This window comes from Psammomys obesus, unplaced genomic scaffold (genome assembly GCF_907164565.1).
Source record: "Psammomys obesus unplaced genomic scaffold, mPsaObe1.curated_primary_1811, whole genome shotgun sequence".
In the NCBI taxonomy this organism is placed as follows: Eukaryota; Metazoa; Chordata; class Mammalia; order Rodentia; family Muridae; genus Psammomys; species Psammomys obesus.
Genome location: NW_026593286.1, coordinates 34287560 through 34302002, shown reverse-complemented (window position 1 = coordinate 34302002; position 14443 = coordinate 34287560). Strand labels below are relative to the sequence as shown.

General features: G+C 35.1%; 1 protein-coding gene across 1 annotated transcript in view; it reads right to left on the bottom strand.

Annotated features, from left to right (window-relative positions):
• Positions 1-14443, bottom strand: part of Boll (boule homolog, RNA binding protein) — a 92108-nt gene that overhangs the window by 58809 nt on the left and 18856 nt on the right. Inside the window, exons 4-5 of the mRNA XM_055616741.1 lie at positions 10730-10784; positions 8768-8843 (exon numbers count right to left, since the gene is read on the bottom strand). Coding sequence (XP_055472716.1) covers positions 8768-8843; positions 10730-10784 — 131 coding nt within the window. The remainder of the gene's footprint in view (positions 1-8767; positions 8844-10729; positions 10785-14443) is intronic.

Below are 14443 nucleotides of genomic sequence, written 5' to 3'. Positions count from 1 at the left end.
AGATAGATAGATAGATAGATAGATAGATAGATAGATAGATAGATAGATAGATGTACGTACGTACGTACGTACTGACTGACACTGAGATTTTAAAAGCTACAGAAAGGCCAGTGAAATGCAAGCATGAAGACCTGGGGCTTGAGTTCAGAACCCCAACATCTTTATACAAAGCCATGTATGGCAATATATATCTGTAACCCTAGGCCTGGGGAGTGGGTGGGAAGGGGATGGAGACAGGCAGATTGTCAGAGATTTCTGGATGACCACTCTAGCCAATCACTTAGTTCTAGGTTCAGCAAGACACTTGTCTTAAAAAATAAGGTGGAAACTATTCAAATCATCACATTTTCTACTTTGAATATGTTCAACCTTTGCCAGTTAATTACTTGATAATGAAAAAGACAAAACCACTTTCCTAGGTACATTATAAATATGTATGTCACATCCATTCATAAATTAATAATTTTAAAATTTTATTTATTTTTATTAATTGTAGTTTATTCACTTTGTATGCCAGCTGTAGCCTCCTCCCTCGTCCTCTCCTAATCTACCATCTCTCCCCCATCTCCTCCCATGCCCATCCCAAAGTCCACTGATAGGGGAGGTCCTCCTCCCCTTCCCTCTGACTATAGCCTATCAGATCTTATCAGGAGTGGTTGCATTGTCTTACTGTGGCTTGGTAAAGCTGCTCCCCACTCAGGGGGATGTGATCAAAGAGCCAGCCACTGAGTTAATGTGAGAGACAGTCCCTGTTCTCATTACTAGAGAACCCACTTGGAGACTGAGCTGCCATGGGCTACATCTGTGCAGGGGTTCTAGGGTATCTCCATGCATGGTCCTTGGTTGGAGTATCAGTCTCAGAAAACACCCCTGTGCCCAGATATTTTGGTTCTGTTGCTCTTCTTGTGGAGTTCCTGTCCCCTTCAGATCTTACTCCTGATCCCTTCAGGTATCCCCCTTTTTTCATAAGATTCCCTGCATTCTGCCCAAAGTTTGGTTATGAGTCTCAGCATCTGCTTTGATACACTGCTGGATAGAGTCTTTCAGAGGCCCTCTGTGGTAGGTTCCTGTCCTGTTCCCTGTTTTCTCCCTCTTCTGATGTCTGTCCTGATAAATTAATAATTTAAAATAATCTTTTCCAAAACTCTACCCAAAATCTGAATTCTACTTAACAGTATTATCTAATAAAGCCTTGTTTGGATGCTTTTGGAGACAGGGAAATTCCTGTTTCTTTTTTTTTTCTCCTTTTTTCCCTTTTTATTTATTAGTTTATTCACTTTGTATCCCAATTGTAGCACCCTCCCTTATCTCTTCCCAATCCCACCTTCCTTTCCTTTCTCCTCCCATGCCCTTCCCCAAGTCCACAGACAGGAGAGGTCCTCCTCCCCTTCCATCTGACCCTAGCCTATCAGGTCTCATCAGGACTGGTTGCATTGTCTTCCTCTGTGGCCTTGTAAGGCTGCTCCACAATCTAGCTGCTTGTTTCTCAGAGCTTTTCTAACTTCTAGTTGAAGTTTGTTCCTTTTGCCTAAACCACCATTACCTTCTTTCCCAGCCTATCAATTCATTTCTACTCTGAAATTCTAAGATGGATGACTTTTAAAGCTCTTCTCAAGTCAGGATTTCAAGAAATACATAAGGATTAGAGTGAAATTATGAAAGAAAAAAGTAGAGGATCATTTTTTTTTACACAGTTGTTCAAAACAATATCCTACAATACAGATATTTGCATATACAGAACTTAGCCATACACACAAATGTGTAGATAGATATATAGAATGGTTATGTGTATATATATTATGTTGCTAATGAACACATGTTATATTTAAGAAAAACATACTGTAGGACACTTTTTGTTAGCACATTTTTGTCATATTCCTATTTTGTAGAGGAAAAGAATTCTTACATGCATTATTCAATCACCAAATAAAGAAAAATACAACTTATTGATCAACCACTTAATAAAAAGCATGTCTTAAAATAAAAAAAAAATGGGGTGGAAAGCAATAGGAGGGGAAGGCCAAGGTCAGCTTCTAAACCTCACACATGAAAGAGCACCTGTGTGCCCCTGTGCCAATATAAACATACTTACTACAGTCACAGAGTGAAATAAATTATACTACTTGCTCATTGACTTTACTCCTCCCATTATGCCAGTGCTTCTTAAACTTCAACACATTAGAATCACTTACTTTACTCAAATAACAATTCTGGGAACCCATCTCCAGAGACTTTAATTTAGCAAGCCTAAGGTAAGGACTATGAATTTGCATTTTGAGATCACATTTGAACTGATGCTTTCTGTTTAAGTAGCGCCACAGTATTTGATTTTTTATAACTATCTATTCCAGTGTTTTTTACACACACATATACATATACATTTAATGTGTATGCGTGTATGGAGGTCAGAAGGTCACTTGTGGGAATCAGTTCTTGTTTTCTATCATGTGAACTCTAGGGACTGATAGTCAAACTAGGTGGCAAATGGCCTTATTCACTAAGCCATCTTGCTAATCCTATTTTAGTGGTTTTTAAAAACCACCTCTGAAAACTTTCATTTTGTACTTGTGTCCACTTGAACTCCTTCAGTTGTCTTGTTGCTCTAAGACTTCAGCTACTATACTGCAATATGTTTGAAAAAAGTGGACATTCTTGTCTTGTTCCTAACTTTAGTGGAAATATTTGAGTTTCTTTCTGTTTATGTTGATGCTATCTGTGGGCTTGCTATAAATTGTCTTTGTTATGTTGAGGTATGTCCTTTATATCTCTAGTCTCTTCAGAATTTTAATCATAAAGAGATGTTGGGTTTTGTCATAGGCCTTTTCTGCACCTAATGAGATGATTATATGGTTTTTGTCTTTCAGTCTGTTTAGATGGTGGGTTACATTCTTTGATTCACTTATGTTTAACCATCCCTGTATCTCTGGGATGACACCTACTTGAATCATGTTGAATAACCTTTATGATGTGTTCTTGAATTCAGCTTTCAGGTATTTTATTGAGAACTTTTTTGTATGTATGTTCATAAGTAGTTGGTAATCTTGTCTTTGTGTGGTTTAGGTATCAGGGTAATTATGGCCTCAGAAAAAGAATCAGAACTTTTTAATTTTATCTTGATTTAACTTTGATAGACTATATATAATTTATACATATATCTATGTAGTTATCTGATGATACCCTTGCAGTGTTATCATGAACACATATAAACAAAATATTATACACAATTCAAGAGGTTTATAATTTATCTGTTAAATAATTTAATACATTTTTAGTGAGTATTATTGTAGGATAACACTGAGCTAGGAATGGTATAAAGCCAAAATATTTAAAAATTTGACATGACATGTTTTCCATCTCTGTAGAAGTCTGGTTCTGACAGGGGAGATAATGATTAGATTATTATACAATTAATTAGCTAGCTAATTAATTGTATAATTAAGTAAACAATTTTTGAGACTTTTTATGTGCACATGAGTGCAATGTCCATGAAGGCTAGAGGCACTGGAACATTCTGTGAGGCAAAATCATCTAATGTGCTGAGAACAACATATGTGTCCCCTGGAAGAGCTGTGCTCTTAACTGCAGAGCCATCTCTTTAGTGCCCTTAACAAAAATCCTTACAAATATATGAAAAACCAGTATAAAGTAGAAATCTAGGTAGTTTAGTGTACTCTACTGAGTGTTCTGAGTGTTTACATTATTCTGCAAAAATACATTAAATTAATCTTCCTCTTCAATTTAAGGAACATCTGTGAAGAACGATATCTGAACTGGGTTTCAAAGAAAGAATGAGATGTCAAAAAGAGTACTGGGTAAGGTAAAGGAAACAGTGTGTATATCAGAGTCTTGAGAAGTACAATATGTCCTGGGATTGAGAAGACCTTTGGCAATAGCACAAAAAGAAATGGGAATAATAGTTAAAGATAAGTTGAGAAAAAAGATGACATAAGCTGATGTGTGCTTCTTAAATATTGTGTTGGTAGTTTTATGAATGATTAGTTAAGAAGCCACCAGATTGCATGCAGAAAGACCTATTAAAGCATTTCGCAGTAATGAAGGCAAGCAGATCAGACTGCTGGGAAAAGAAGGCTGGTAAAAAAAAATAAAAAAATGACAATTTGAGAAAAAACTAAGATACGAATTTCTTGAAGTTGTAGAAATTCATTTTAATATTCATTTTTATTTGCAGATAAAATAAAAACTAGCATTGGAGTCCAGAAGTCTTACAATGAAGTCTAATGCTACCATGTGGGCAAGTTAATCCTATACTTCTCACATTAGAATATGAGGTGTTATCCCAGGAGACAAGGCACAGGATGAAACTGCCTCTGGGAGAATATCACCATATTAATTCAAACAGCTATAGTTTTGGGGAAAAAGTTTATCTTCAAATAAGCAAACAACTGATACTAAGAAACAATGCAAATTATCTATGGAGATTTTACATGAACTAAGCCTTCTAGGAAAATATGGAATTCCAGTGTAAGATCACAACTGGCCAAGATAAACTCTTCTCTGTTATTAGCAGTATTTCAGCAGAAAGGTCAACTGGTGTTTTTTCACTGTGCAGGTCTTGTTTAGTAGACCACAGTTTTGACATTGTGCCGGTGCAACTAAATGGTATTAAAATGGTACTTAAATGTTATTAAATGTGTATTTAATAACATAGCTAACACTTCTCAGGTTTCTGTAAAGATTTCATGAAGCAGATGAAAATCTGTAACATTGGCTCTTCTGCTCAATAGTTCTGAATAATTCAAACTATTTGTATATTTGAAAGCAGCCAGTAGACAATGGGCCAAAGAACTGTTAATATAATTATTACAGTTAAACTCTTACAACAAACAACAATATTCTGAAAATATCCAGAATCGTATCTTTAGTACAATCTTCTCTGTATCTCTGTGTCTGAGAATGTATGATCTTTCATACAGAGATCAAAGGTTGATGTCAAGTATCTTTCTCAATCATTCCCTACTTTATTTTTAGAGATAGGGTCTTTCATGAACGTGGAGCTCACTGATTCGGCCAGACAGCTGGACAGCAAGCCCCATGGATCTTCTGGTATCTGCCTCCCTAGCTCTGAGATTACAGGGTGCTTGTTGCCATATCTTGATTTTTATAAGGATTATAAGTGATCCAATTCAAGTCTTCATTCTTTTGGCAAGTACTTTACAGAGACATCTTTGCAGCCAAAAATACATTTTGAAATAATTAAGCTAATAAATACTGAATCAAAGTTAAAATTAATCTTTGTTAACTGTGGACAACAGAATACTTTAACACAATTTCTAAATTTGCTGACAGTGACATGATAACATCTAATGTTTCATCATTCCAGGAAACATAATATGGTTAAGAAAAAGTAAAATTACTAACCATTTCATGTGAAAAATTTCTTTAATGAGAAAAACTACTTAATATAAAAGTTGAAAGAAGAAAAAAAGAGACAAAGAATTGCAGAAATTTGAGGAAGGCATACAAATAACTTATCTCATACCAAAGCTTTAGTGTGTTTCCTCTGAAAATTAGGATACATACTGTTTGATTAAAGAACATATCATGCATTTACTTTTTTATTAGTCCTATATTCTTACTTTAATTAACCTAAAATATTTTTATAATCATAAACCATCTTACTTAGTAATTCTAAATTTATTTAGCTATTTTAAGTGTTATTTTCATTATTTTTCCTTTGGATATATGTTTAAGTATCTTTATAATATGTTTAAGTATATTTATATATGTTTAAGTATATTTATAATAGCAAGAAAACGGGATCAGCCTAGAAGTTCATCAACAGTTCAATGGATAATAAAATATAAGTACATATACACAGAAAAATTTTTTTCAGCTATAAAGAAAAATTAGGAGAATAGAAAAATTTATGTAGCTGGAAAATACTAAGTTAGATAAACCAGACTCAGAAGGACAAATAACAGTTGTCCTCTTTCATGTACTTATTCTAGGTTTAAATGTATAGATTTGTGTATATGTGTGTGTCTTTGTGTGTGTGTGTAGGTCATATAAGCAGAAAGGGAAAAAGAGGTGCTGAGAGATGAAGAACAGAAATACATGATACAAAAATAGATAAGAGGCTACTGGGGGTGGAAGGATGGAAAAAAGGCAGAAAGATGTGGGAGAAAACAGAGGGTTCAGAGATCAACAAACAAATTATATTTGAAAATGCTATCACCTAGAGGATTAGTATCTAAAATATAAAAAGAATTAAACAAAACCCCTGGAGGCCAAGGAAACTTTGAATTAAAAAATGAGGCACAGAACTGAATGAGATAAAATAGAAATGGTTGAGAACACTTAAATGTTCGATATCCTTAGTCATGAGGGAAATGCAAATCAAAACTACTTTGAGATTTCATTTTACACCTCTCAAATAAATAAATGACAGCTCATGTTTTAAGGACATGGAGTAATGGGAACAGTCACCTATTGCTAATAGGAATACAAACTTATATAGGAAATCAGCGTGGTGGTTTCTCAGGAAGCTGGGAATAGATCTACCTTAAAATGTAGCTATACCACTCTGGGGCATCTACCCAAAGGACTCTACATTGTACTACAGAGACACCTGCTCATCCATGTTCATTGCAGCTCTATTCAGAATAGCCAGAAATTGCAAACAGCCTAGATGTCCAACTACAGATGAATGGATAAAGAAAATGTGGTACATTTACACAGTGGAATATTATCTAGATGTTAAAAAAAACAACAAAATTATGAAATTTACAGGTAATGGATAGAGTCAGAAAAAAATCACCCTGAGTGAGGTAACTCAGACCCCAAAAGACAAACATAGTATACATTCTCTTTTATGTGGATGTTGGCTTTTAAGACTTTAAATTGACATGCTACAATCTGTATAATCATGCTTAGGTTAAGAGTAAGGGACAGGGTGAGAGGAAGAGGAGGATCCCCTTAGGAAAATAGAATATACAGTTATGAAAAGATGGGGCTGTGGGGTGAGATTGAAATGGGAGGATTTAAAGGAGAGGGGGAAGGAAGAAGAGGGTAAAGAAGGGAGTATGAAGAGGGACATTACAGGCCATTTGAGGGGTCATATGTAAACCTACTACTATAGAAGCTTCTTAAAATCTATACATTTATGAAAGAAATATAAATGGAGTTACCAAATAGTAGGAAATATGATGACCCAACTAGAAATTTCTAGCTACCAAATGAAACCTACAGGGCCAGGAATGGGTCACATCTAACTGAGTTGTTGGCCAAAGGCTCCCCATGGAAACCCTCAAATAACCCAGGTTATTGACAAGGGTACTGGTTGCTCTAGAAAAACTGATGGTAAGGTACTACTGCTGAAGACATTAAATATCTTATTTAACATGGAGAAGTCGAGCTGTTGCCCAGCTAGAACCTTTAACCCTCTTGACTACTGTTCATAGTAACTGGAAGGTACTAGGCATGCTAACCCAGCTACAGACCTGCAAACTGTAACAGCTGCCTGCGTGATACACTGGTGTAATGGTGGCACAAATGCCACTGGAGTAACCAACCACGATCTGTCTGTATTTAAGGTCCACTCCAAGAGATGGAACCCATGCCTGACAATGCTCAGGTGGTTACTAGAGAGGCCATGGTCCTAGGGAAAAACAAAATACTAGTGTTCTGCTACAGGAACACAGTAATAAAATAACTCCTAATGACATTCTGCTCTACCTCTAGATCCAGTGCCTTCCTCAGTCACCTCACAAAAGGTGATCATTCCTGCAGAGATCCACAACTGGATAATGTACAGAGACTTTGGAATATTTTTGAAACATCTTAAAAGGGATGTATTCTTCAACTCCCCCTCCTCTGACATCAGGGCTCAGGGAGCTATGTGGAAGAGGATGAAGAAAGAGTCAAAGAGCCACGTGGGGTGGACTGACAACAAGGAAACAGTGTCAGACACAACAGAACTAACCCACATATAAATGCAGAAAGACAGTGGCAGTACGCACAGGGCTTGCACAGGTTCAAGTCAGATGGGGTCCCAGAACTGACGGGAGAAGTAGACATGAGCTCCCATCACTAACCATGAAGCTATCTACAACTGACAGCTGCTTACAAAAGAAAACTTTGTTTTCTTCAGTGGAGTTTTCACTGAGTATATAAACCACACTTAAGACAGGCTCCACGCCCAGAGGTAGAGAGCCAATGCAAAATGAACTCAATGATATTTTTGTAGATGTCCTTTTGTTCTCATATTGTTGGAGAATTTCTTTTTAAATCTCATTTGTCTCTTGTTTGCATATTATGGTTTCTGACTCTTTTTATGGGTTTTATTTGTGTGTCTGGTGCTTTTTTAGTTTAAAATTATTTTTCATTTTGCCTGTTTGAGAGAGCAAGAGTGAGAGAAAGAGAGAGAGAGAGAAAATGCATAGAGTTAGATGGGTGGGAAAGATCTGGGGGAGGGTAAACCATGATCAGAATATAGTGTATGAATTTTCAGTAAAAAGAAAATGCTACGATGAAACACAGTACTTTGTATGCTAATTAAACACAAAAGATTTTTCCTTTAAAATGTTAGTATATAGACTACACTTGACATTGTTCATGTATATTCCCCTTATACCCTCAAACTAAGATATTTTAATTTCTGGTATGAATATTTATATGACTACCAATTTTGCTAAAATCACCTTATTACATAAAGGAGGTTATTTTTAATAAAAGGTCTATAAAAGTCTAATATTTTACAAAAGGACCATGGAAAATATTAAAAAATACATTAGTTCTCAATACATACGAGGAATCCCTACTTGTTGTTTTCTTATTGCTGGACCAATGTTCAGTTTCTTATCCTTATAATTAAGTTTTTCAGCCTAAAATAAAGGAAAAAAAACCCGTCATTTTGACACTGTGATTTGTAAAAATCAGTGACAAACAGTATGAAACTAACAGACATCATGTGACAGTTTCTTTTTCTTCTCTTTTTAAATACTGGATTTCTTATATCCCAGGTTGGCCTCAAACCTGATACTGTAAATCAGCTGACTTTGAACTTCTGATCCTTTTGCCTCAACCTCTCAAGTGCTACAAATGTAGGCACATGCCAACACCACCTAGTTTGTGTGGTATTGGGAATCAGCATGCTAACTACTGAGCCACATCCTCAAGTCTCAAAAGATGGTTTCTGGATTCAAATACTCTGTATCTGTGCCTTGGTTCTACTGCTATGAATCTAGGTGATGTAGTAATGACCATTACTTACTGATTGTGCATTTGCAACTTACAATTTCTCTAAAATTTACTCACAATTTCTAAACCACTGTTTGTAGTCATTTCAAGGTTACTGGTTGACAGTAAAGGGAATGTGAGTAGTTCAATCACAAGTGCCCAGGAAAGATCAATGATTTTTTTCTTGTTCTAGCTATCATATTATAATCAAGTGTCCTTTTTAGATATGATTTTCACATTGTGTGCTTTTTCAAAAAATGGCTCCCAGGTGCTGATGCACTAGTTAATGTTCCTAAGCACAAGAGGGTTGTCATATATTTTTATGGAGAAAATATGTTGACTTGCTTAATTCAGGTATAATTATAGTGCTACTGGCCATGAATACAATGTTAATTATTCAGCAAGTAAGCATAGTGTCTATTGTGGCTTGAATATAAAGTGCCCACCCTCCTCCCAAAAAAGTCATTTATTGAAGGCTTTGTCTCAACTGATAGATCCAACCATAGGAGTTGATCAGATAGTAAAGAATCTGACTTAACAGACTATTGATGGGTTAATTATCTGATAGCATTATTGGGAAATGATGGAAAATTTAAAGGTAAGGCTTAGTTGGAGGAAGTGAGTCATGGTATGTATGCTCTTGAGAACTATAGCTTATCACTGATGTCTTCCTCAGCCATTTTCTACCTCTTGTCCATTCACTTGTGGGCCAGGATTGTTCTGCCTTGCTGAAGGCCCACATCAATGGAACCAGCTAGCTATGAGCTGAAACTTGTGAAACCATGAGCTAAAATAGTCTTTCTGCCTTTTAAAGTGTCTCTCTCAGGTTTTTGTTACAAACAAAAAGTTTTGAACACAATTTCTTTAAAAAGAAACACACAAAACTAGGTTATATGATGATTTAGTGGTGGCACTATTGTGACTAGAGGATTTTTGGAACCTTCTTGTATTCTAACCAGGAACACCAGAAGTTCCGTATTCACTAATTTCAGTATTTATGATGACTTTACAGAATATAAAATCACTGTGGGTAAGAACTGACTGTATAAGAAAGATCTTAATAATATATAATTAAACTACTTTTTTTTTCTAAAAAGATTAAATGTTATACTTGCCATAAATTAAAAGCTATCAAAAATGAACTATAGATGAACATTCTTGGTTTATGCAAAGTTTTTTCATAAGAAGGAAATAATCTCAGGTAATCTTATTCTGATAATCTACATTTGTAGTGTTTCTAAGGAATTAACAAATGATGCATAACAGATACATTTTAAAATACTGATGTAAACAAATAAATCTAAATACAATATATCTTAACAACCATCCTCATGTAATGGCTTGGAATGTATTGTTTCTTAGACCGTTTTCTAGAAGCCAAAGTCAATCTTAAAATACATACACACATACATGTACATATATACATGTATACACACATAAATAGGCCACTGTACTTGTACTATACCATTAAAGGTTCAGTTTCAAAGAAAGAAGTTCCAAACCAGAAGTTAAATACACTGAAAGGACTTACCTCTTGTAAGATCTTTTGTGCATCTTCTTGAGTTTCAAAAGTGATGAAACCATACCTAAATAAATGCATTAATTATTACCATTTTCTTAGAACATTAATTAAATATTAATTTTGCAGTTTTGGGAATTGAGCCTAGGGTCTCCAAGTTTTTTGTTTTTTTTTTAAATCACTAAACTATATGCATAAACCTATCTTAACATTTTTACTTTTTAAGAACTGGCCACCGTAGAAGTAAGCTTTTCTGTATGCTGACCAGCACTGGAACCAGAGATTAATACTGGTGTCCTTGCTTTTCAGAGTGAAGGGGACTAAAGGGATTGAGATGTAAATGCATGAACGATTCATGTTCTGGCTTAAAAATTGGGACCCAATAGATTTCAGATCAGAGCAATGATCTTTGGTTTCTTTCTTTTTTCTTTCCCCTTCCTTTAGGTTGTGGATGAAACCCAAGGCCTTGTACATAGAAGGGAAGTGCTTTACCACTCAATACATCTCTAGTTTCCTTGAAAAACACCCCCCCCCCAAATTTACTAAAATAAAAAAAGTTTGCTTTAGAGAAATCAAAGTAAAAAATAACAATAAAATATTTCAATACAAAATTTCTTATACTTGTATAGGTCTTTACAAAACCATCATGTAATTATCAGTTACACATAAACTAATAAAACAACTAATAATATATCCTAAGCAACAGCAGTAAAAATATAACTTAGATTATTTTATTTTTACATGCAAATAAATCCCAGCAATCAGGAAGCAGAGGAAAAAGAATGGTGAGTTCGAGCTTAAGAGTGGGATACATAGCAAGACTGTTTCAAAGAGTTAAAAAAAAGACAAAAGATACATGTATAACATATGTCATGTCCAAAAAGCTGAACTATGAGAAAAAGAAATAAAATAGTTACTAAATTTGAGTCCTGTTTAGACACCAAAACTCCTTTTAATAATGCTAAATATCACGATTATCATCTTGCAACTCAATTATTGCAGCATAGTATTCCTTCTTGTTTAATATTTATTTTTGTGCTAAGGAAGAAAGGTCCTCATTCATTCTAAGTAAGTGGTCTACTACCTGGCTACTGGCTACATCACTAATATCAAAGTTTTTTTTTTCCTTTTCTTTTTTTTGGTACAGGGTCTCTAGGTGTATCCTTGGCTGTTCTGGACTCACTTTGTAGACCAGGCTGGTCTCAAACTCAGAGATCTGACTACCTCTGCCTTCCTGAGTGCTAGGATTATAGGCCTGTACCACTGGGCCTGGCTCAAAGTAACTTTTTTTAAAAAAATTTTTAAAAAGAAAGGCATTTCTGTTTGTCCAAACATTATTTTTCCACCAGTGTATGTTTTTGAGACCTTTGTTGAAAAACCACATGGCTTATTAAAAACTACTGGGCTTGTTTCTAGGCCTATTACTTTGGTCTGTCTGTCTGCTTTTGTGCTTGTACCAGGGTCTTATCTATAAAGTCTAGGGTCGACATATGAAAGAAAGCATACGATATCTACCTTAGGACTGAATTAATTTGCTTAATATACCTCCAGTTGCATCCAGGTTCCTACAATTAGCATGGCTTCATTCTTCTTTATGACCGTGTACATAAACATTTCTTTACCCACTCCTCTGTTGATGGATACCTAGGTTTGTTCCATAACTTAGTTATGTGAATAATGCTGCAATGAACACTACTCTTTGTGATATGTTGACCTGGAGTCTTTTGGGTAAATACTGAGGAGTTATACAGCTGTGTTATATGGTAGGTTCATTTTCTTTTGAGGAACTTCCATACTGATTTTACATAACTATTTTACATTCCTACCAGCTGTGTATAAAGATTCCCTTCTTTCTGCATCATTGCCAGTATAATATCGGAGACTGCCGATCTGACTGGCACAGGATGGAATCTAACGTAGTTTTTATTTGTACACTGTCTTCTCATTTCATTAGCTCATGTATGGACTGGATAGCTATGTTTTGGGTGTCTAGTTTTTAATTTTCGGTATATTGTAGATAATAATCCAGTCTGATGTATATTTAGTAAACACTTTTCTCTTATTCTGCATGTTATCCATATGATTGTCTCCTTTGCTGTGCAGAAGCTTTTGAATTTAATGAAATAGCAGTTGTTAATTGATGGTGTTATTTCCTGAGTGAAGTCCTATCCAGAAAATGTCGATGCCAATATCTTGAAATGTTTCCATTAGTTTCAGGTCTTACATTATGAAGACATTTTATGGAGCTGCATTTTTATTTTAATTTATGCACATGAAGCTTTGAATGTGTACCACATATGCGTGTTGTCTAAGGGGGACTGAAGAGGATGCGAGATTCTTTGGAATGAGTTACAGATCGTTGTGAGCTAGCATGTGGGTGCTTGAAATATAATCTGAATCCCCTTTCAGAGCAATGCTCTTAACTACTGAGCTCTGTCTCCAGTCTTAAAGAGTTGAATTCTTGTATAGGATGAGGTATGAGAGCTAGTTCGATTCTTTCATATGTAGTTATCCAGTAACATTTGTTGATGAGGCTGTTTTTCACCAATGCAAATTTTTGTCTTTGCAAAAAATCAGATGGCTGTAGCTATATGGGTTTCTATCTGGATCCTCTATTACATTTCACTGAGTTATGTGTCTCTTTTTATGATATTTTCATGCTCTTTTTTTAAACCTTAGCTTTTTAGTACAAATTGAAACTGGGTAGTGTGACCTTGCAACCATTCTTTTTGCTCAGGACTACTTTGGCTATCTTGGGTCTTCTGTGTTACTATATGAATTTGAAATATTTTTTTCTATTTCTATGAAAAAATGGTGTTGGAACTTTGATGGCATTTGCATTGAATTTGTAGATTGCTGAAGGTGGTATAAGCCATTTCCCACATTAATTCTTTCAGTCTATGAGCATGGAAGACTTTCTACTGTCTAGTATTTTTTAAAAAATGTTTGAATTTTGTTCATGTGCATGAATTTTATTTTTGCCTGCATGTATCTCTGTACCTGGTGCCCACAAAATCCAGAAGCTGTCAGATTCCCTTAAAGTTGAAGTTCCAGGTGATTGTGAGCTTCCAGATGTGGGTTCTTGGAACTGCTCTAGGAGAGCAAGTACTCTCACTGAGCCATCTCTCCAGCCCCATTTTCATTGTTTCCTATAAACCAGTTTAGGGTTTTTTTGTTTGTTTGTTTGTTTTTGTTGTTCTGTATCTTAGTATTGCTATGATATTCTGGTTCGTTTTTTAAAATATCTATGTTGTGTTGTCTACAAATTCATCATTTCTTTCACTTTTCCAATTTGGTGGAATATAAGCCTTAAAAATGTCTTGAAATTTCTGAATTTCATTGATATCTTCTGTAATCTCTTCCACTTAAAATCTAATTTTATCAATCTGGGCCTTCTCTTACTTTGTTAGTTTGACTAAGACCTTATTAATCTTGATCTTTTCAAAATACTGTTAACTCAGGTTCTTTTCCTACTTCTATTTTATTAAATTGTCCTGATCTTGATTCTTTGCTTCCACTGTTATTTATTTTTGTTTTTTTTTTGTTGAAACTCCCCCTCAGCCACAATAGATTAAGTCATTTTTTTAAAAAAAATTTCAATTCTTTATTAATTACATTTTAATCACTTTGTATCTCCCCTGTGGTTCCCTCCCTCCTCCCATCCCAATCCTTCCTTTCTCCCCCCTCTTCATGCATGCCCCTCCCAGAGTCCACTGATAGGGGAGG